At 33.6% G+C, this 23,375-nt stretch overlaps 1 protein-coding gene across 7 annotated transcripts in view; it reads left to right on the top strand.

Moving 5' to 3' along the window:
- The window catches only part of SLTM (SAFB like transcription modulator), a 44,651-nt gene that overhangs the window by 13,713 nt on the left and 7,563 nt on the right, over nucleotides 1-23,375 (top strand). For 2 of the 7 annotated variants that reach the window (XM_081510016.1, XM_081510019.1), the window contains exons 4-16: nucleotides 1,860-2,057; nucleotides 2,978-3,025; nucleotides 10,660-10,687; nucleotides 12,001-12,469; nucleotides 13,091-13,140; nucleotides 15,261-15,379; nucleotides 17,205-17,354; nucleotides 17,752-17,855; nucleotides 17,954-18,120; nucleotides 18,563-18,648; nucleotides 18,867-19,030; nucleotides 21,420-21,600; nucleotides 22,324-22,448. In XM_081510016.1, the coding sequence (XP_081366142.1) occupies nucleotides 1,860-2,057; nucleotides 2,978-3,025; nucleotides 10,660-10,687; nucleotides 12,001-12,469; nucleotides 13,091-13,140; nucleotides 15,261-15,379; nucleotides 17,205-17,354; nucleotides 17,752-17,855; nucleotides 17,954-18,120; nucleotides 18,563-18,648; nucleotides 18,867-19,030; nucleotides 21,420-21,600; nucleotides 22,324-22,448 (1,889 nt within the window). The remainder of the gene's footprint in view (nucleotides 1-1,859; nucleotides 2,058-2,977; nucleotides 3,026-10,659; nucleotides 10,688-12,000; nucleotides 12,470-13,090; nucleotides 13,141-15,260; nucleotides 15,380-17,204; nucleotides 17,355-17,751; nucleotides 17,856-17,953; nucleotides 18,121-18,562; nucleotides 18,649-18,866; nucleotides 19,031-21,419; nucleotides 21,601-22,323; nucleotides 22,449-23,375) is intronic. The other 5 variants (XM_081510017.1, XM_081510020.1, XM_081510018.1 and 2 more) reach the window with 3 other exon arrangements.

Below are 23,375 nucleotides of genomic sequence, written 5' to 3' on the forward strand. Positions count from 1 at the left end.
CCAACTCCCGGAGTCCACCCAAACCCATGTCCATTGAGACGGTGATGCCATCCAACCATCTCATCCTCTGTTGTCCCCTTCTCCTGCTCTCAATCTTTCCCAGCATCAGGGTCTTTTCAAATGAGTCAGCTCTTCACGTCAGGTGGCCAAAGTATTGGAGTTTCAGCTTCAACATCAGTCCTCAGGGATCCATTAAAATGGGTGATTGCATGCCTGTAACCGGCTTTTTTTGAGCCTTTAAGGACTGTTCAATCTTTGTATTCTGTTATCCTTGTGGTATATCTTCCGTTAGGTTTGTTCCTTTGCTCTCATTTTCTCTAGTTGTCTTCACTAGTGAGTGTATGATGAAGCCAAAACTATCCATAAGCTGGAAAAACACTGTGACTTAGTAAAAAACCCTTTTAGTTTTCCAATTTCTAACTTCCTTTCAGCTCTTCAGTGCACAAAAATGTTTCAGTCATTTAAAATGTTACAAGGAGATGTAATATTGCTGTCTTACATGTACCACAAAGGATGCCTTTGTGTAATTATTGAATGAACCTGGTCATAATGTCTAAAAGAACAAAAGAACTTTTACAAAATTCTATTTAAATGTATCGTTACTTTTTTATATTTCTTTTTCCCTTTGGAGGTATCCTCATGTGTGATAAATATGATAGAAACAAAGTGAATATACTTGCCTTGTTTCTCAGAGTTGGTAATTTTGGAATTTATACAGTAATGGTGGGTGAATATCACCTATTGCTTAGATATGTGAATACTATAGAAATTACTTCTACTTGTAAGTGAGGAGAATAGTCAAAATTGTCACTTCAAAGTAGATGAAGTTCCCTCAGTGACTTCCCTTGTTTTGTTTTTTTTTGTTTTGCACCAATTCTTCTATCATCATATAACCAACCACCTACTCCATTTTCAGTTCCAGTGTTCCCCCACTCATAGGTAGTGAAGTTGGTTAAACCTGCTGTCCCAGAGATGACCTGCTCCCCAAGCACTGCACATTCCAAACAATCATGTTTCTTCTCTGTGCCTACCTTCCCAGAAATTTCTAGTCCCTCATTGCAGTTCATCTATGAATAATTAATAGTTATAGCCCTACACTTTTCCCCTTTTAACCCAGAAACTTTAAATCTGTTGGATTTACCATGAGAGTAGGAAAGGAGGAAGAATGTCCATTGCTTTTGACCCTTTGTCTGCAGTTAATGAGAGAGGGAACTAGGCTGATTGCTGCTTTTCTTTATTTATACTGAGGTACCCTTATATCCATAAACTTTGAAGGGCAAACAGATATTCTTCCCTTCACAGAGAGAATCCCAATCTATGTTCCCCTGCTTAATTGGCTTTATGGCATGGTGGTAGATTTCAAAACTAATACATTAGATTAGTTATTTGCATATTTGTAAGAACAGACATTGGTGTAACAGTTGGGATTCCTTATTATAAATTAGAAATAAAGTTTATATTATCATAAGATGTCCACAGTCTTTGAAGGTAAGCCAAACTGTGGCCTTTAGAGAAAGTAAGTCATTTCTTTGAAACCATGTCTTATAGGAAAGCTCATAGGATGTGACTTGGTAAATATTATAACTGGAACTTGAGAGCAATCCAATTAGCATATATGTATTTCAGTGTAAGTGATTTGGGAACTCAGATGCATAGTTTAATGACCTTGGTATTAGACCCCCTCTATTTTTAAAGGCACAGTTAGTATGTAATATAAAATGATTGAACTTTGACTTTGGGAGTAATGTCAAAATATGATAGAAGTGAAAACATTTAGAGATGTAAATTACCAAAAAGGTTTGGTGGATAGCCCCCAGTACTTTGCCTCGAATTGTATCAAATTTTCTTACCATTAAAAGGACTGTGAATTGGAGAATCAAGAGGCACAGGAACAAGATGGAAATGACGAACTGAAGGACTCTGAAGAATTTGGTGAAAATGAAGAAGAAAATGTGCATTCCAAGGAGTTACTTTCTGCAGAAGAGAACAAGACAGCTCATGAATTAATAGAGGCAGAAGCAGTAGAAGATATAGAAAAAGAGGACATCGAAAGTCAGGTCTTTAGCCAGTTTTTTTAAAACGTGACACAGTTAAACTAAGTACTAAATAATAAAAAAGTATTTTTCTAGTTCAATGTGGAAGTCACAGAACTTTCAAAAAATATATTTTTAAAGTTACTTACAAATCACTCAGAATGCTGCAATCTAAGATGACCTTTCAATTTTTGCTTATTATTTTCCACATATGTATCTGTTTTTACCTAGTAGTTATCATGCTATAAATTGCTATTTAGTCTATGTATTTTCACGTAACATATAATGACTTCAAAATTCATACCTTTCATCATAATGTACTAGACTGTTTTCTGGGTGTCTAATAGCTACTCTTCTAATTTGGGATATTTAAGTTTTAAGTTGTTTACTATCCCACTATGAAAGAGAGTACCAATTTAACACTGACCTTGCCAACATTACCAGATAGTAAGTTTTTTTTTCCTACTTTAGTAGATGTAAAAGATTAATTTGCATTTATTTGGTTATTAAGGGTGGGGAAATTACTTACGAAAGTTTAACTTAAAAGCTTTAAAAATATAATTTTTAAATCTTTTCTTTGACTGAAATAGAACATTTGTCCTTCTTTGAAGTATGTTAGTACATCTTAAGAAAATCAGCGGATTAGAGGGTCAGTATTCATGCTTAGAACACTATGTTCTACCTAGCTTAATGAATGAAGGGCTCATGAAGGACTTGTTTCTAATTCTTTTTTTTTTTTGTCTCTGATTCTTTTATCAATGTGACTAAGCTTTTATGTTGGCATAAAAATATAGTCTGAATTATTAAGCATTGGCTTAATACCCATGGTATCCATAGACACTGCACAGAACATGAGGCAAGTGATAATCGGGTGTAGCATAAAAGCATTCTCATGTTACCCAGATATTTTGTAAAGCAAAGCTATTGTATACCCTTTTACTTAGGAAATTGAAGCTCAAGAAGGTGAAGATGATACCTTTCTAACAGCCCAAGTAAGTTTACATTTAGTCCTATGAATTTGATATTGTTGGGTGGAAGGGCTTGGAAAAGGAATCTCATTTTGACTTGATAATTATTTAATTCATAAAATTGCCTTAAATTTAATACTGAGTTACATGATATATACAAAATACTTTAAATTGGTGGCTGAAATTTCTCTTGCTGTGGAGATAATTGAAAGTTATTACAATAAGGTTCCTACCATTTTCAAAATAAAAATAAAAACAGTCTATCCTTTTTTTAAAACATAAGTCTAGTTATCAGTTTTTTGGGAAGCCATCACACTCCTTGATTTTTTTTTTTTTGTCACTTTGGTATGAAATAAATCATTTAAAAGTACTAATAATCCTATTAAAGCTTTAAAATTTTGTTAATTTAACACCATGATAAATATAGTATAAAAATGATAAAAGTCTCTGTTTAAGTAATTTACTTGGGATATGTGTATACATGTGGGTGTGTGTGTATATGTAGAAAATGATTTCTATTGTGTATTAGATTTTGTTTTTGGTCTATGTGATATGCATAGTGTACATTTTAAAGCATGATGTACAGATGCTATAAACAGACATTTATAGCTCAGTTTCTGTATTAAAAATTAGCTTTTGTCTTTTTCCCATTTGTGTACTCAAGAATACCTTGTTCATGTGCCCTCTTTAAATAGTATACTTTCAAATAGAGATAGGGGTTCCCATTCCCTCTGTTTACTAGATTTAGGAAAAATAGTGATCAGGTGTGCTATTTCCTCACTGTAATATTTGCTGCGAGGGTATATCATGCGGTATATATTCATAGCCTGCTTAGCTGATTGCCTCTGGTCACTCCTTCTTTACCCCAGCTCTCTTACGTTTGGAATGCTGGTGAGGCTGTATATTGGTTTTCTGTGTTCATTGTAACAGGAGAAATTGCATTTCTGGGGGAAATGTTTTTGGTAGTTTGGAATATTCAGGAAGGAATTGTTAGGATTGTGAAAGTCTGTAGACTTCTTCCCATACTATCCTCAGGTATGTTCATTTTTGAATGATAAAAAATAGATACCTTTTCTAGATATTACTAATTTGCAAAAAGGTAGAGTTGAACTCTTCATATTCATTGGCAAAAAGTTTTTTAACTTTCATCAAGGACCTCTCCTTCCGTTGCACAAGTTGGAGTGTGTGAAGGGTTACATCTGAGTGTCCCCATTCTCATAATAGATTATGTATTTATTATAAAAATCTAACAGAAGTATCTTAAGGAATGAGTGCCTTTTTTTTAATTTTTGCAAATTTTTATGGGCTAGATTTGGCCTTGCTCTCCTATTCCATCTTGAGAGTGAAAGAACCCTTATTTACTTCTTATCAAAGGACAGGTTTTGCTTATTGTATCAGAGAAGTTACATCTTCAGAGAAGTAAAATGACCTTTTTGCCTCTTCCTTAATGATGTGTGGTGGAATATGTAGAAATATATATGAATGTATCTCCATTCCATCATGATTTTGATGCTTCTAAGCATGACTAATGAATGTGTTGTCTTACTGTGCCTGTTAAGGAATACTGCACAGAGTGTACCCGTCACACAGCTTCTGCTGTTAGCAGTTCACGGGCAGTATTGTTTCATCTATAGCTCCATTCACTTTTCCTTTTCTGCACTATTTTGAAACAAATTCCAGACATATTTTGCCTTAAAAATTCAGGGTATATCTCTGAAAGAGAACTCTTTTATTTTTTACATTATTATTCCTAATATATGATTTTTTAATAAAAATACTCAGTTGTCCTGTTTGTGTTTTTTTTTTTTTTAAGAAAGCTTTATTTGAATCTGTTTGTTTGATACAAATAAGATCGAGATATTGTGATTGATTGAAATGTCTTTTAGGCCTCTTTCAGTCTATAGGTTTTCTGTTCATCTCCCCCCTCCACTTTGTTTGTTAAAGAAATTGAGTTTATCATATAGAGCAAGAGGTGGCAAAGTTTTTCATTAAAGGCTAGGTAGAAAATATGTTAGGTGTATGGGCCTGATGGTCCATTACAGCTGTTCAGCTCTGCCGCTGTAGTGTGAAAGCAGCTACAGGCATTAGGTAAATGAATGGACATGGCTGTTTCAATAAAAATAGCTACAGAAAGAGCATCTCGCATAGTTTGACAACCCCTGTCATTCATAGAGCTTCCAACGTCTGTATTTTGCTGATTATGTTCCTGTGAATTTAGTCAACATGTTCCTCTGTTTAGTGTATTTCCTTTAAATTGTTAAGTTGTTTATAGGATCCTGAGGCTTGCTGTCTGATTCCGACACCCCTATCCCCATCCCCCCAAGAGATACAACTAATTAATAGGTAGTGTTGTATTCTTCTATTTGGATACACATAATGTCTGACTGTATCTTTTTGGGGATAGTACCAGTCATTGATGATCTATACTGCACTGATTTAATTAATCAAAGTGGTGGTATTCTTTTATTTTCTTTATTTGTTAGCTGGAATGTTCTTTGGGAAAAAACTTCTCATCTATTATTTGGTTACCTTGTGGTATCATTTACAAAGAAAAGCCAGGATATATGTTTGATTATTTTTCCTCAGTTACCAATTTTCAAAATAATGAGTTGGTTCATGAGCATCTCTGATAGTGACTGATTTTTTTTTTTCTTTTTGTCCCTTTGTGTCATTTTGAACTCATGGATTTAAATATTTTTAGTGTATTTCAATCCATTGTAGTTATTATCCTTATTAACGCTCAGATTGTCTATAGCCAGTGAGAATTCCTTCAGGTTGTCTCTTTAATCCTTTCAATGTGATCCAAGTAGTCTTTACTCCTTGCTGTCTGGTTCAGATTTCTATTTCCTGCTCCAGACCTGTAATTAGCCACTTCTTCCTTTTAGTGGTAAATGGTATTTTGAGACGATAATCTTGATGATAGGGGTGGGGTGTTCATTGCCTCTGGGTTGTTCATATTTTCTAGGCCTTTTCAATGTACAGTGCTAGAGAATGTGTTTTTTGTTTATTTGTTTTTGTTGGTTTTTTACTTTTAAGATAAAATAGATTTTGAGTTCATAAGGGATACTTCTAAGTTAATTATTTCCTTTATCTCACAGTATATGTACAATAGTCCTAGGATGATAATACCAACACCATCACCAGTGTGATTTCTGAAAATAAAGTTTTTTCTACTCAAGTTCTCTTTCTTATAGGGATATATCCTCTAGGAATGAACAAATCAGTGTGTTTTAGATTAGTTTTCTATATGCTCACCAACTAATACATATTTAGGTTCAATATTTAAGTATAGTTTTTTTAAAAAATTTAATCCGTAACTTCTTGTGAATCTATAATTATTTCAAAATAGATATTTTAGTTTTACAATTTTTAAAAATATTTACATGATTCCAAAGGCAAATCTAGGAAAGGATAAATTCAAAAAAGTCCCCTTCATCCATCCCCTTATTGGTGAATTTTTTAAAATTCAGGATTAATTGTTTTATTCCTTGTCTTTAAAAATATAAGTAAATAGGCAAGTGCATTTATATAGGTATCTATTTATTTAAAGCCAGTCTTCAGGCTTTGACTTGAAACTTAGATCTTTAGCTTTTAGGTGTTAGCCTCTAGGCAGTTTGTCATACCAGGTAGAATTTGGTTCACATTCTACTTCTGGTAGTTACTTAAAATATTGTGATTTTGAGTGTGTTTTCTTAGTCCATTTCTATGTCTATAAAATGAACATTGTAAGTCTTACCTGCTAGATTGATGTGAAGAGCAATCTTATATCCTTCACATAGTACATGTGTAATTAGTAATTACTTATAGCATTGTTTTACTAGCTTGGAGATACCAGTTATTTAGAATTATTTGGAAAATGTTTATATTTGGTAATGCTTTAATTCTTAAAAATTTCCTCTAGTTTCAATCTTGTCAATCTTTTATGAGTGCATCATGTATTATTTTTTCTATTTGCCTTTGCCCCAGTGTTTCATCAACTTGAAGTACCTTCCCTTTTTTGTCATATGAAGTCTGTATAACTCTCAAAGCCAGATTTATCTCTGTCTCTTCCATAAAGCTTTCCCTTACATAGTGTTTTACTGTTTACAGAGAACTTTTTACACCCACTGTCTTATATAATCCTGTATATCCTATTTAGGTCATATGTTATCTCTAATTTATAGGTAAAGTTCACCTAGGTAGATGACAGTGTTGTTTAATCGCTCAGTGTCTGACTCTTTGTGACCTCATGGTCTGTAGCTCGCCAGGCTCCTCTGTCCATGGGATTTCCTAGATGAGAATACTGGAGTGGGTTGCCGTTTCCTTCTCCAAGGGATCTTCTTGACCTAGGAAGATCACAATATCACAGAGTAAAACTGTTTCAGTGGTAAAGATAGAATACATACCTATATATCTTGGTGCCTAGTCTGTATTCTTTTCACAAGTAACTCCATACTAGTAAATGTTTCCTGAATTCCATTGTATTTACACAGTACTGGAGTTAAACCCTCTGCCTACATAAAATGAGCAGTTAGTTAAGTCCTTCCACTTAAAAACAGCAGTGTCTTACAGTACATTTATTCAGTAAACTCATTCAACAAATATTTATTAAGTACTTATTATGTGCCAGTATTTCTTATTTCCCATGGTCTTTAGCATATTTCCAGGTAGGTAATAGGCAGTTGGTGGTTTAGGGTTATTATGACGGTTTATTGTAAATTAGTCAGACTGAATACAGTGTTTTAAGTCAAGGGAGAGGAGGCCTTCCAGAAGATGTCTTCTTACTTAGCACTTGTATATACATGTATCACAAAATTAACCTTTAGGAAAGGTACTAGAATGGGTAGAAAGTAAACACTTTGTTAACTGAAAAGTAAGTCCTAGGTTTGTCTTTATCACTAGTCATTGCTGCTCCTAGAATGAAATAAAAATAGAAAAGCTTTCTGTATGATTTTTGCAGTCAAATGCTCTACCTCTGAGCTATATCCCCCTGTATGATTTTTGGCACTTCAGGGTTGTAGATCTCATTACAAAGATAAACAACAGGAACATTATAAAGCATTTGCTTCATTTTCGTATGTGAAATATTATGTTTTTTCAAGATAAACTAAAAAAGTAGTTAATTAAAAGGATGCTTTTTCATTGTGGTTACTTATTTACCATATTCCTCATTCTGAAAAAACATGTTTTCAGTGGAGGAAAATTATTTTGAAATAAGGCACATGTCATGTCTGTGCATATTCAGGAAAATTTTCCCAGTATCTTTCTTGTATTTCTTGGTTTGTTTATTGCAAGAAATGACTTAACCTTAGTAGTTCTATGTTTACTGCACATAGAAATATAATGCAAATATGCATTGGTGTGTGGCTCATCTTTTCTACTAACCCTAGTTGTTTTTGCGCTCCACCCCCATTGTAATCAGTTTGTTTTCTAGAAATTGGCTCAAGATTCTTTTCCTTGGGGCATTTAAGTGTATGTAATAAGGCTAGTGTTACCATTTGTTTAGAAACTAAAGTTATGAAACCCTTCAGAAGACCTATTGAGTGATTAGGATAGATACCTAAAAACCAGCAAAAGTAAGGCAAACCTTACTGATGGTTTTAGCAGCTAGAAATAACATTTCTACTTGGCAGAAAGTACAGCAGAAAGGTTTTGTTTTTTACATCACGGTATTTAAAAAAATTTTGCTTTTTAAAATAGCAAATACTTTGACTATTTCTTTTTTTCCTTGAACCTTATCGATACTGAATCTCTGAAAGAATAACTTGGAAGTGGTGTGCTGTTGAATTACAAGTAGATAAAGAAGAAGCAAGTTGCATTCTTTAAGTTCTTTCGTTCTTCTTTTAAGTAAAAGTGAAGATATTCCAGTTTATTTATCCCTTTAAGATAAATTACTAAACTAAAAGAGAATTTGGGAGAAAAAGATTTTTTCAGTAATTCCAGCATAACTCATCCTTTCTTTGCTGCCACTGCCACTGTCCACCCTGTCAAATCATTTTTCTTTCCTTTCCAAATGTTGCACAATAGAAATACAATCATTAAAACTAAATTCCAGTATAACAATTAGGAGATTATTAGAGCACAGTATAATGGACATATATAATAGGAGTCACATTGCTACCAATTAGTAATCTTCTTTTGTACTAGTCTACATACGAAGCTTGTGGCTTAATTGTTTCAGTGTTTTCAGTTTCCTTCATATTACTTTAGTTTGTAAAACAATTGGTCATTCCCTAAATGGGGCACGTATATGTCAACTTGAAGTTGAAATATTATTTTAAATGATTTCTTAGAAATATGTTTGTTATCCAAATGTAACTGAGCATATGATAAAATATGTTATCTTTAAGAAATGTGGACTTACATGAACCTAAAATTGTGTTACGAGATACATACGGCATTTAAAATTTTGTTTACAGTTAAATTTTGCCTTAAGTCTAATTTCACTGCTAGGCTGTCACTCTCAGGCACAGTTCTTAATTTGTAGTCCCTGGACCAAAAACATCAGCGTCACTGAAACTTGTAGAGATGCAAATTTCCAGGCTCTACTCCAGTCTTGAATCAGAAACTGGGGTTGGTGCTCAGCAGTCTGTTTCAACAGTCACTCCAGGAGATTCTGATACAAAATCAAAGTTTGAGAATCACTACTGTTTTGTATTTGGTAGCTTCACACCACCTTGACCTACTTGATCTACTTCTACTCAGCTTTTATTTTAAAAGTTGTAAGTTAAAACATACCTTAATTTTATGCATATTTGTTATGATCTTTAATTTTGGGAAATGTTTCTATCTTGTTATAATTTCAGTTATTTTTGCAGCATTTTGCTTGGTGTAAATATTTTCTTCTTTGTGATACTCCTGTTTTCAAGCCATTATGTGCTTAATTTTAGATTATATGATGTCACATACATAAAAATTAAAATATCACATATTTAAAAATTAAAATCAGTCATTTAATAACATTATTAACTTGTTTTGATTACCTGTAGCACAAATACCATTTTTAAAGTGGCTGACCACAAGTGTGTATATGAGACAGTGTATGAATTCATTTTTAACAGATAGAAGGGAATGAAGAATTTGAAACTACTCTTGTCATTCTTCTTACTTCTGAGATGATTAAATTGGGAGTGTTCTTTGTTTATTTGTTTATTAATATGCATTTCATCCCTTGAAAAAGTATGTCTTCATGTTATATTTTCTGGTTCATTTTGAATAGTATGTGCCTTCGAACTGAGTCATGCGAAATAATCAGGGCAGGCTTTTTATTGGCGGCTTTTTGCATCTCTTTTTTTTTTTTGGCCATGCCTCATGGCTTGTGGAATCTTGGTTCCCAGACCAGAGATTGAACCCCGGCCCGGCAGGGAGTTCATAGCAACTTTTTAATATGAGTAAGATTTGGGTAATTGAGACCAGTTTTGAGTAGTGAAACTAAATATTCCAGTTTATTGTTGATATAACTATTGATATGTTTGCCTGTTTTCTTGTCTAAGTCATGTATACTAGACATATGCTACATTTCTTTGTGTTTTAGTTCTGATTGGAATATCTTGTGTTTGTTAGTAATAGGTGTCTCTAATTAATATTACTCTACAATTTAACTTGATAGATCTTGTACTATTACTGAAACCCAGTTTTAAATGAATTCATTTTACATTTGATTATTCTTTGACTTTCAGGATGCTGAGGAAGAAGAAAATGAGAAAGGTATGTTTGATGTTAAGTAGAGTTTAAAAATTGGTGACATTTAGAAAAACAGTAAATTATGTGAAAATAAAGCATTCCTTATTCAAAATCTTATTTTTGAAATGAGTTTATTTTCAAATTTATCAATTTAGTGAATTAAGTTAGCACCTTGATTTTATTTTTTAATTGGTTTAATTTTCTTTTTAACACTTTGAAGACATGTTCTAACTTAATGGTACATATCAGTTACTGTGGTGGACAATGCCATTTTTTGTTTAACCTAATTTAATTTTTATTTTTAAAACCAACTTCTAGCATACGGTAAGTTGATTATATCCTTAAGACTGGCACTGCAGTAACTCATACGTGCTTACTGGTAATCCTAGTATGGAATGGATAATTAATTTTACAACTAGTCCTAAAATTGTTGGGTGACCCGGAGACTGACTTTTTGTTTGCTGCTTGGAGAAATTTTGTACAGTTTTCTGACAGTTTCAGTAGTTCTGGAGACCTATCTTATCCAATACAATTACAGGGACATCAGTAGCAATATATGTGGTTGGTCTGAGGTTATAGAAGAGTTCTTAGAAGGACGTCAAAGGATCCTCCTACTTTGGACTAGAAAGGACATGGAACAGGCAGAATAAAAAACCTAGAAGCAATGATGAAGTAAAGCTACCGACAGAAAATCTCAGAAGCTTGAGGCCTTTCGCTTTTGGGTGAATGCAAGAGATCTTTGAAAATGGTAATTGCAGGACTTACTGGACAGGATGAAGTCTGGAAATGACCACTTTCTTAAACGTTATGGAGCAGGCCATCTTTGGAGCCTCCTGTAGCAGTTTTCGGACTACACAAGAATAAGAAGAGTGAAAAAGATGAGGCCCAGAATACTTTGAAGACTGATTGGTATCCTCAGACTGTGACCTTTCAAGATGTCACCATGGGAGTTCTGAAGGTCACAAGGGTTAAATCCCAAGATAATTTGAACATTGAATAACAACTCTGCACATTTGTCACTCTCTCATGGAGGAAAAACACCTTCCATATGCCATTAACTTATAACCAGAAATGAAGAGCTGGTATCCTCAGGATGGAACTCTCTCCTCACTTTTGTTGTTTGGTATTTGTATTTAGAGATCATTTTTTCCATGAAGAATAAGTGATCCTGGGTAAAGGATTGTTTATGTTAGTTAATGCCCTTGTGTTTTTCTTCCTAACCTTCCATCAGTGCTAATAACTGGGTTTATATTTTCTAGGTCCTATTCTAGCTTATGAATATGAAAATTGTTTAAACTTCTTGTTTTGCCATATTTATTCCTGTTAAATCCTCTTAGATATAGCAGGTTCTGGTGATGGTACACAAGAAGTATCTAAACCTCTTCCTTCAGAAGGGAACCTAGCTGAGGCTGATCACACAGCTCATGAAGAGATGGAAGCTAATGCGACTGTGAAAGAAGCTGAGGATGACAACATCTCGGTTACAATCCAGGCTGAAGATGCCATCACTCTGGATTTTGATGGTGATGACCTCCTAGAAACAGGTAAAAATGTGAAAATTACAGATTCTGAAGCAAGTAAGCCAAAAGATGGGCAGGACGTCATTGCACAGAGCCCGGAGAAGGAAAGCAAGGATTATGAGATGAATGCGAACCATAAAGATGGTAAGAAGGAAGACTGCGTGAAGGGTGATCCTGTCGAGAAGGAAGCCAGAGAAGGTTCTAAGAAAGCAGAATCTGGAGACAAAGAAAAGGATACTTTGAAGAAAGGGCCCTCGTCTACTGGGGCCTCTGGTCAAGCAAAGAGGTTTGTTTTTCTATGTCAGTTCTTTACGATACTGAATTCCAGCATTCAATAAGATCACTCTACATTAAGGGGGTGGCTTCAAGACCATGTACAGTAATTAGTACTTATGATCCTGCCTATAATATTTTTGACCGTCATAAGTTACTTTAAAAAAAAAAATTCAAGATCTTCGTAATATGCAGTGTGTCCTACTGATTGCATTGTCGAATTGTCAGCATATATTTGGTTTTTTTTTTGTTTTTTTTTTTTTTCAAATTGACAATTTTTTTGTGTTTCATTTTTAAAAATCCTTGTGATGATGGTTAATGAACAACTATCAGTCCTAAGAACACAAATGAAGTCAAGTCCCAGTCCTGAAATCTGGAGAAGATGGCCATATATCCACTGAATAGAATTGTCAGAAAATCTAGATCTTCAGGAATCTTGGGGAAAATCAGTGCAAGAATCCTAAGGGAATCATTTGTTCAAATAACCTAATCTAGGCTTTTGGAATTGTTAATTTGTATGGATAGCACTGGTTTGAAATATAGTCAATATCAAGCTGTTCGATTTTTGTTCTTTTTGTTCTTTTTGTTTTTGCTTTTTTGTTTTCAATTTTCTTCTGGTGATTTGCTTCTTTAGCTCTTCAAAGGAATCTAAAGACAGCAAGACATCATCCAAAGATGACAAAGGTAATGTATTTTTTCCTACTTATTTCAGTGATGAATGTTTTCATTAAAAAGTAATAATTGTCTAGGGTTTCTTTTGACATTTAGTCCTTAAAAATTGACATAGTAAATTTTTTGGTGGCTTTTGTGTGAACAATGGAGTTAGATTACAGCAAATTCTCAAATGTGATTGAAGCATTACTTTCTTAATTATTTAATTTATAAACTGGTATGAATTTGAGTCAAATATATTTGCTATGTATTTTTTGCATTGTGTTCTAAGTATCTGTATTTGAATGTTCATATGATAGACATTTCATTTCTTAAAATTTAAGAAGTATTTCATCTTTGATTACCACTTGTAACCCCCACACACTACCACAATCTTTTTCTTATTCTGTCTAGTAGGAAATGTGATATAAATAGTATTTGTGGAGCCAAAAGCAAGTTAGCCTCAACATTTGGTTTTACTTTTTTGATTCTTTAAATCAGGGCACACAACTGTTAATATAGCCAGTTATATAGGATTTTAATTCTTCAGAATTTACTTCCTAATTGACTTACTTTGCATTGATGAGAGTTTTATGTATGTATGTATTAAATTTTGTCAATTTAAAGGTGCATTATTTGATTACTCTTTGTTACTCGGAAGTCTCTGCTTATCTCCTGGTCATGTGCTTTAGTTTCATCTTATATATGCTGTATACGTGAAAAATATTTCTTGTGTTTTAAAAAAGCATTTTAAGGGAAGAATAACACCATTTGGGTACTATAGAATCGAAAAGTGCCTCTTGAGTGCCTAACAAAAGGAATGTTATGTGTCCCTTATCTTTTTTTAGTATATTTTGTTGGCTTATTTTAATAATTAGAAATTTTAGTGATTGACTTAGTAATTGACAATTAATTGCATTACATACATCCCTTATAGTTTTGGTTAATGGATAAGATATAATAAATTTATTAAATATTATCCTTTAAATTTAGAAGCTTAGTGTAGTCTTAATTAAATGTTAACTTCCTATCATTAAAATTTTTTTTCTCCAGTTAGGAGTATGTGGGCCCAGGTGTTACTGGTAAAATATAAAAGATACACGAACTTCTAGTTAATGTTTCATAAGATAAAACATTTCCTTTGATAAGTACTTTTCTTAAGAACAGAAATGCAGCAATCATTAATATTTAAAATATTTGAATCAGGTGTGTGTTGTCTTCTCATAAGTACACTGATAGAAGTTCTTTAAAACTTGTGGCTTGTAATTTTTAAAGCATTAAACATTTTACTCTTTCTATATTTGATACCATGAAGTTATAAAAATTGTTACTTTTATTGCTTAGATATTGTTTCTCTTAAAGTGATTAAGAATTGTTTTCCAAATGATGAAATGAAAATTCCTTTTTTATAATAGCACATTGGAAGTAAAGTACTGAAGGGTAACTGACCAGGCCTGTATTTTAAGAAATGGCATTTATCTGTATGAAACAATAATTTGTGTATGGAAATAGTGCAGAAATAGTTCATATAACCATTTACCTATTCTAAAGGATTTTGGGGTCTCTGATCTTTGTAATTGATTTGCTTTAGAAGACCTTTTTTTTGGTAATCCAGAGTTTTCTAGTTGCATGTAATTTCCACTTTCTCTTACCCTTTCTCTAATACAAAATGAAGATGAACTGTTGGTTAGTTTTTGTTACTAAACATTTAAATTTTTGAAAACAGTTTATCCCTTTGTTTGACTTTTCCATTTGTGCTCTCAGTGTCTCAGGAGCTAAAGCCCACGACAGGTGTAGGTAATTAAGCAGTCTGTACATTCCTAGACCACTGCTTCCTGGTTGCCTGAATTCAGTGCAGTGGTTGAATATAAATGAATGAATTTAAACAGCAAAAGCCCAAGACATATAATTGATTTTTTTACCCACTTTGTCTTAAAATTCATGCAGTAGAAAATGTACAAATTCAGACATGTTTGTGTTATCTGTTATTGTGTTCAATTTTAGTTATAGTAGATGCGTAGGATTTTGATGTAGTGAAGTCATGCTGTCAAAATTCGAGGGTTTTATAATTTTGGAAGTTTATAGCCCTAATAATTTTGTTTAAAAAATTTTCAGTTGAGAAACTTAAACTTCTGATATTAAATCTATTCTAGGAAGTACAATTAGTGCTAGTGGTAGCAGTGGAAGCTCAACTAAAAATATCTGGGTTAGTGGACTTTCTTCTAATACCAAAGCTGCTGATTTGAAGAACCTCTTTGGCAAATATGGAAAGGTACATTCTTTTTATCTTTTTATCCATATTTCTATGTCCATTTTAAACAGAGGTTGTATTCAAAACAATACATATAAAATCTAATTTCTTGTCTCTCTCAGGACTGTTATAGGCATAATTATTTAGTTCTGTGGTAATTATGAGTTTTATTAGATCACATAATCTCACTCTGAGCCCTGGGAATCTTTGTATTAAAAGCTCATTTTTTGAGCCCATTTAAGCCAAGGAAGGACTGAGTTTGTTTCATCACATTCATCATGATTTATCTTGGACCTAAAATTGCTGAGATGATCTGGTCATCTGGAAAATAGAAGCACTGGGATATAGAATATGGGGGGGGAATCCCAAAACTGATGTGGTCCCTTTTATTATACAAATTCCAGTACAGTGGTGCAGAAGAATGTAAAACTGGTGAAATGGACTAAATCAGAAGTTTTGATATGTGCTGTGAAGGAAGAATGAAGAGTTTAGAGAGCAAAAAAGGAGGCTTTACTGTGGTTGGTTAATCAGGAGAAGTTTTTCTGGCATATAAGGGGAGACCTAATGAAAAAGAAAACTAGTTAATAATTAAATGAATTGAATATTCAGTTAATAGCTGTTGAATTAAATTTTAGTTGATCTGCATCCCTTAGGGCACTCACTGTTTTCTCTTTACATTATAGTTTTCAATATGCATCATATATATAACCTACTCTGCTGTAAACTGTTTGATAGCAGGGGTCTTATCTACTATACTTTGTATGCACATGATAGGCTTTCAAATATTTATTAAATTAATGACCACCAATATCAGTAAATAGCCATTAATGAATGTTACAAAAATCTATCCTATTGATTTTAGAAATTGTTTTTTTCCTTCAAATTAGAGAATTGCCTGCAAAGTAAGGAGGTTCTTGTAGATTTCAGATACAAAACACTGAGAATTGTGGTCCCATGATCAGTTTGTGGTATATTTTTGGTTCTGTTTCCAGCAATTTAATTAGGGCTAAAACTATATAAGGAAACCATGTACTTATAACAAGAACCTTGGGTTTAAAAATGAAATTGCTATTGGACCAAGTCACTCTTTCCCAGAGTTGAGATAAAAGCTGATAGTTTCCAGCTACTCACACCAGATTCCCTCTGTTCCTCTTCCTGACATTGTCTGTGTTCCTATTTGTTCAGCACTAGATTGTTCTTTCCCACTTTTCTTCTCACTCAACCATCCCTGCCTTGTCTCTCTTAGCTATTCATTTTATAGAGCTGAATTATTTGTCACTTTTATATTGATGTACATTTTAAAAGTACATAAATGGAAAATATGTCTTTTTAGAGTGTTTTGTGGAGTATATTTTTAAGGCTGCTTTTTCATGTGTGGGAGACCATTTTTGAGAGACTCATTGTAGAAAAGTGTTAACACTTACCTAGACATTTTCTAGGAACTTACCCTTTTTGTTTTAATATCTTTAAGAGATTAGAGGTGGGCCTTTGATAGGGAACTTTTGGCCCAAATCTAATTGAAAATATTGTTTCTTTACTTTTGTTAATTGTACCATTACTTCCTTAATGTGACTGTGTTTTGGCCATGTATTTAAAAAAAACGAAAAGTAAAAAAGTAGGTTAAATTGATTTTTAACATTTTAAATTGTTCCCCTGAATATTATAGGCAAGGTAATTGGTGAGTCTAAGAATATAAAACAATAATATATATTGTCCTCAATTTATCCTTTATCCTGAATTTATACATCCTGAACATATACTTTAATTTGAAGAGTCTACATTCTGAAGTTTTATCTTAGAAATGTACATGAAACTGTAAAACTAAAGTATAATCTCATTTTTATAGGTTCTGAGTGCAAAGGTAGTCACAAATGCTCGCAGTCCTGGGGCCAAGTGCTATGGCATTGTAACTATGTCTTCAAGCACAGAGGTGTCCAGATGTATTGCACATCTTCATCGCACTGAGCTGCATGGACAGCTAATTTCTGTTGAAAAAGTAAGCTTGCTTAACTGTTTGAAGGATAGTAATTCTCAACTTAACAATATTACACTAGTAAGGAGTAGAATTTGGAATGATTTTTATTTTTATATATTCATTTTAATTATTTTACTACTGTTTTCCAAATTTTTTTACCATTCACATACTTTTACAAACATAAAAATGTAACTTTAAAACTTACATATTTGGGACTTCCCTGGTGGTCCTTTGGTTGAGAATCCGCCTTCCAGTGCATGGGATGCGAGTTCAATCCCTGGTTGGGAACTAGGATCCCATATGCCTCAGGACAGCTAAGCTGCAACTACTGAGCCTATGAATCTCAACTAGAGAGCCCACGCACTCCCGAAAAAAAAATAAAACTTATTTGTTTTTTCTTCCTGTTTAAACTTTTCAGGTTAAAGGTGATCCTTCTAAGAAAGAATTAAAGAAAGAAATTGATGAAAAGAGTAGTTCAAGAAGTTCTGGAGACAAAAAAAATATGAGTGATAGAAGTAGCAAGTAAGGATTTATTTTGTCAATTAGCCTATAGACTTTTTTGGTACATTGATAAAGTAGTTCTCATTTTGTTGTTTTCTTCTGTGGGGTTGTATGGTCAGGACACAAGCCTCGGTCAAAAAAGAAGAGAAAAGGTTGTCTGAGAAAACTGAAAAAAAAGAAGGCAAGGATACTAAGAAAATAGAAGGTAAAGATGAGAAGAATGATAATGGATCAAGTGGCCAGACTTCAGAATCGATTAAAAAAAGTGAAGAAAAGAAACGAATAAGTATGCTATTTGTCTTTCTTCGCTGTCCCTTTCTAATGCATCCTACAGTTTAATTTTTACAGTTAAAGGGGAAATTTGAGAATACAATCTAGATAAATATTTAAACTTTGTTATTAGATGTCACTGTGGTAGAAAATGAGATCTAATAGGACTGGGGAAACAGCTGTCGTCTTCCACCTAAGCCCATTTACTGTTAAATCTGGGCTGAGTGAAAATGGTCATTAAATAATAGCTACATAATTGATCTTTTGGTATCTTTGAAAGTATTTACGTTAGTGGATCAAGTTTTAATACTCTTTACATTTCTCATAGAATAAGTTTTTCATATCATTAATTGGTTTGTAAATATTTGGTTGTCTTAAGAATTCAGCATACTTGCATTATATTTTCTTTTTGATGGGAATATTTTTAGACATTGGCTTATCTAATTTTTTTCTCTTAGGTTCAAAGAGTCCAGGACATATGGTAATACTAGACCAAACTAAAGGTGATCATTGTAGGCCATCAAGAAGAGGAAGATATGAGAAAGTAAGTCCCTGAGAGGGATGTTGTATACTATTGTCCCTATTTCCAAAAGAATATAATTCAGAAGATAATGGTTACATTTTGCATGTCTCCATGCTAGAAAACCTAAGCATAGGGGAATGCATTATTCATTTAAGCTTTTTAAATTACCACCTCAACTTGAAAAAAAAAAAAGAATTATTTTAACTTCTAGTCCTGTTAACAATTTTTTTTTCCTATAGATTCATGGAAGAAGCATGGAAAAGGAGAGGCCTAGCTTAGATAAAAAAAGGGACAAAGACTACAGGAGGAAAGACATCTTGCCTTTTGAAAAGATGAAGGAACAAAGGTTGAGAGAACATTTAGTTCGTTTTGAAAGATTGCGACGAGCAATGGAACTTCGAAGGTAGGAAAAGAGTCTGTTTTATACCTGTATTTAACTATAGGTATGTTTTTAACTGTGGGTATATCTTTAACATTAGTTATAAACCAGAGTTCTGGAAATTGTATTTCTATAGAAAGATATTTTGTCACTTTTTAAGAAGTAGAACCTAATGATTTCTTTAGTTTGCATAGTATTTACAATTTACAAAATAGCTTTGCATCTATTATCTCTATCTCAACAGTTCTATAAGGTTAGTTATGTCCATTATATAAATGAAAAAAATGGAGGCCCAGAGAGGCTAAATGACTCTTCCAATGCCACATGGCTAATGAGTGGCAGAGTCGGGACTCAGACCCACGTCTTCTGACTCCAAGTCCAATGCTCTTTCCTCTACTCCAAAGCTGCCGCCATAAAAAAAACATGACTTTGAAAGCAAATTTTGATTTTGATACAAGATAGTCTTAATGTAAGCTGTAGTGGCCAAATGATACATTGAAATTTTAGGAAAAATTTATTGTACTTTTAATTAGAGCCCAAGTAAAGGGAAGATTTCACCTGTGAACCTTATTGTGTTTAAACTGGCCTAAAGCAGGCATCCTCTTTAAAACAAAATGAGAATAAAACATTTCTACTTTTAGTGGCCGTATATCAGTAGTTCATCACGAGTGCCAGTGTGCTGTCGATTTTTGGATGCCACTTAAAATTTTCTTGTGAAAGTGTTTCATAATATAAATTTCCAAATATTAACCTGTATTGTTGAATGGTCACTTACAGAGTTTCATCTATTCATTCAGAAGGGTGCTAGGAACTACCAGAGATACTTTTAGCAACTTAAATAATACTATGATTGCCACACAGTTTACTAAAAGGAAATAATTCTTGCATAATCAGAACCTTTTTTTTTTTTTGATGAAGTCTCAGTATGCTTGGCTTCCTGTTCAGATGACCACAGCCTGAGAGAAGAGTGAAATTGGGAGTTACTAGGCAGCACTTCTCAAACCTATCAGACCAGCACTCGTTTCATAGTAATAAAACAAAAAAAATTGTAGCACCTTCTTTACTAATCTGAAATGAAATTGATTTGTAACGTACTTACTATACAAATATACAAAAAAGAACAATATAAAGCCTTAACTCTAATATGAAGAAGACATAAAAGTAATTTATAATGAAGCATATATTCCAGATATGAATGTTTAGGCATGACGCTCTACAAGATCTAATGAAGTAGTCAGATGTTTGCACGTCTCTTAAGACTCAGTGAGAATGTGACAGCTACAAACACAGATTGATACCGGTTTGTCATATTGGTGAGTCAAATACCAGGAGTAGTGTTGATGTTATGAAATGACTTCTGAAATGGTGAGCAAGTCTTGGTGAAGTTCTCAAGAAGGTGTAATTTTTCCTCTTATTTATATGGAGCTGCATTCCTGGAAACTTTAGTGTACATAAAAGGCCAAAGGAAACGAACCTAGCATTTATTAAAAATGAGTTAAATGCTAGGGCCAGATTTTTTTTTTTCTAGAAGTGATTTTGTTTTGATGACATGAATTACATTATGGCATTTGAAAAGTATTCGGAGTGTTGGATGGTTCTTTGTGATGCAGGACTATCTTGACTATGCCATGCATCAAAAGATATGTAGAATCCTTGGTCCCCTTAACTAATTGCTGGTAACAGCCCCCTTGGTCATTGTGATAATTAAAAATGCCCCTCCACTGGGGCAGTACTGAACCATTGAGAACCACTGGGTTGCTAGGAGAAGACATGCTGATTGACAGAATACATTGGGTACCTTAAAGTGAGGAAATGATTAAAAACAAACAAAAATAACCCACTATTAAAAGTCTTAATATAATAACTTAGTTGAGCACATATTTGAACTCAAACGTGTTATCTAGAGCCAAGTATTATGGCCTGTGAACACTCCAAAAGAGGCCGTGAGGGCAGCCATTTAGTATAGCATTTGCTGTAATTCATGTTGGTGGCTATGATCCCAGTTCAACAAAACTAAGGCTTACTTCATTTAAGGAGATAGAATATATCCTAGATACTGGAAATTTTTCTATCAAAAACAAGTTTGTAGTTTAGTAAATTCATATATGTAGAATATCCTTTTAAAGATGTTGACTAATTAATGGGCTATTGTAGTGGGATTTTTATTTAAACAGGAATCATCTAAGAGGCAACTACTCTATAAAATTGTGCAGGTGACAGTCTTAAATAAGTGACAGTATTGAAATCTGTTTAAAGTTTTATTTTGAGTTCTCTTTCCAATTACATTAAAACTATTTAGAATGAGTCCAAGTATAAAATTGCCAACCTCAAGGAAAAATACAAATTCAAAAGCTATTCTCTTTCACACAGTGCTAGCATAATTTAAGTATTTCTAAATACTGATTTTTGTTAGACGAAGAGAGATTGCAGAAAGAGAGCGTCGAGAGCGAGAACGCATTAGAATAATTCGTGAACGGGAAGAACGGGAACGCTTACAGAGAGAGAGAGAGCGCCTAGAAATTGAAAGGCAAAAACTAGAGAGAGAGAGAATGGAACGCGAACGCTTGGAAAGGGAACGCATTCGTATTGAACAGGTGCAGTCAGAAAATCTTTTCATCTTAAATAACTGACCTTTTTCAAACCCTGTGATTTTTGCCCTAAAATTTGCTTTACATGCTGTAAAGCTTTTATAGAATAAGTTCAGCTAATGAGCATTTATTAAGTGTCCCTGAGATAACAGTGAATTAGGTGCTAATTAAAACTACATTTAGTCATGACTTTGTTCTAGCCAATTGGTAATAACTTGAGCTCTGCGATATCATGGCAGCCTAATAGTCTGAGCATAGGACTATGAGTCCAGAGTAGTTGTAATCCAGGCTCTGTCACTATCCCATTCTTAGAAAATAATAACTATTTCCTTACTTATTATAGTGGGAATGATTCCCCAAGGCTGGAAGGAAATAATGCCTCTCTTTGCAGAATTGCATCCAGGGTTTTAGGGCACTTAGTCTTATTAATAGCTTTATCTCTTAATTACTTTTAGGTGCTTTTGTTTCAAATTATTAAACTAAATTTGACCTTCCAAATTACTTGCCAGCTTTCACCACTCAGTCTCTTGTTATTTTTAATGTTACAGAACAGTAGTCATAGCTTAGATTGCAATTACTGAAGTCAGATTTTTTTGTCCCAGGTTTGTCTTTTGCCTGGTGCTTGCTTATGATGTTTTCTTAATGATAGGATTAAACCAAGGTTGCATATATACTTACCTTATGTTTTCATTTTGCATTGGTTGGTTCTTCCTTCTATGTTGTCTGAAGGAACGTCGTAAGGAAGCTGAACGTATTGCTCGAGAACGAGAGGAACTGAGAAGGCAACAGCAGCAGCTTCGTTATGAACAAGAAAAAAGGAATTCTTTGAAACGCCCACGTGATGTAGATCATAGGTAGTTGCTTGCTTTCTTTAACAGTTAAACTTGCTGTCTTATTCCTTTCATGCTAAGACTATAGAATTAGAAAGTACAGGCACCTGTCGCTGGAATAAAAGGTCATGATCAAGAGGGGTGGGAATGAATGCAGTAGTGAATTGGACATCAATGGATTTTCAAGTAGAAGAAAATTTTTCCCCATTCTCCCCCGCCCCATTTTCCTTCCTTTGCCAAATGTTTTCCACTGTGACTTGAAATATTGAATACATGGTAGACTTTAATAATGGCTCTCAAACTCAGACTCATTTTGAAAATTCTTACAGGGTAGTACAGATAGTACAGAAATCAAAGCCATAAACTTGGGAACACTAAAATATAGATTCTGTTATTTGTTTGCATTCATGGTTCTTAATAGACTTCAAAATATAATATAGTAATTTAATTTTCTTAATATAAATTCTGTGAGATTTAGTTGATTGTGTTGAGAAATAAGTGGAGCAGAGTGAATGAATTGTGCTTGGGACTAACCTCTCTATCCTTTCCAAAGTTAAGTATAACCAAGTGTTGTATGTATGCTCCTGGTTAGAATTTTATTTTAGAATGGTATCAAGTATTTGTCTTATTTGCCTTTTTCATTTAGTAATTTGAAAACAGTTTTTCAATTACTTTCCTGTGAAATTCCTCTAACACCATCAGTATCAGTTCATTCGCTCAGTCGTGTCTGACTCTTTGCGACCCCATGAACCATAGCACGCCAGGCCTCCCTGTCCATCACCAACTCCTGGAGTTTACCCAAACTCATATCCATTGAGTCGGTGATGCCATCTAACCATCTCATCCTCTGTCGTCCCCTTCTCCTTCTGCCTTCAATCCTTCCCAACATCAGGGTCTTTTCAAATGAGTCAGCTCTTCGCATCAAGTGGCCAAAATATTGGAGTTTCAGCT

This window comes from Giraffa tippelskirchi, chromosome 7 (genome assembly GCF_054371585.1).
Source record: "Giraffa tippelskirchi isolate mGirTip1 chromosome 7, T2T-mGirTip1v1.2.pri, whole genome shotgun sequence".
Lineage (NCBI taxonomy): Eukaryota > Metazoa > Chordata > Mammalia > Artiodactyla > Giraffidae > Giraffa > Giraffa tippelskirchi.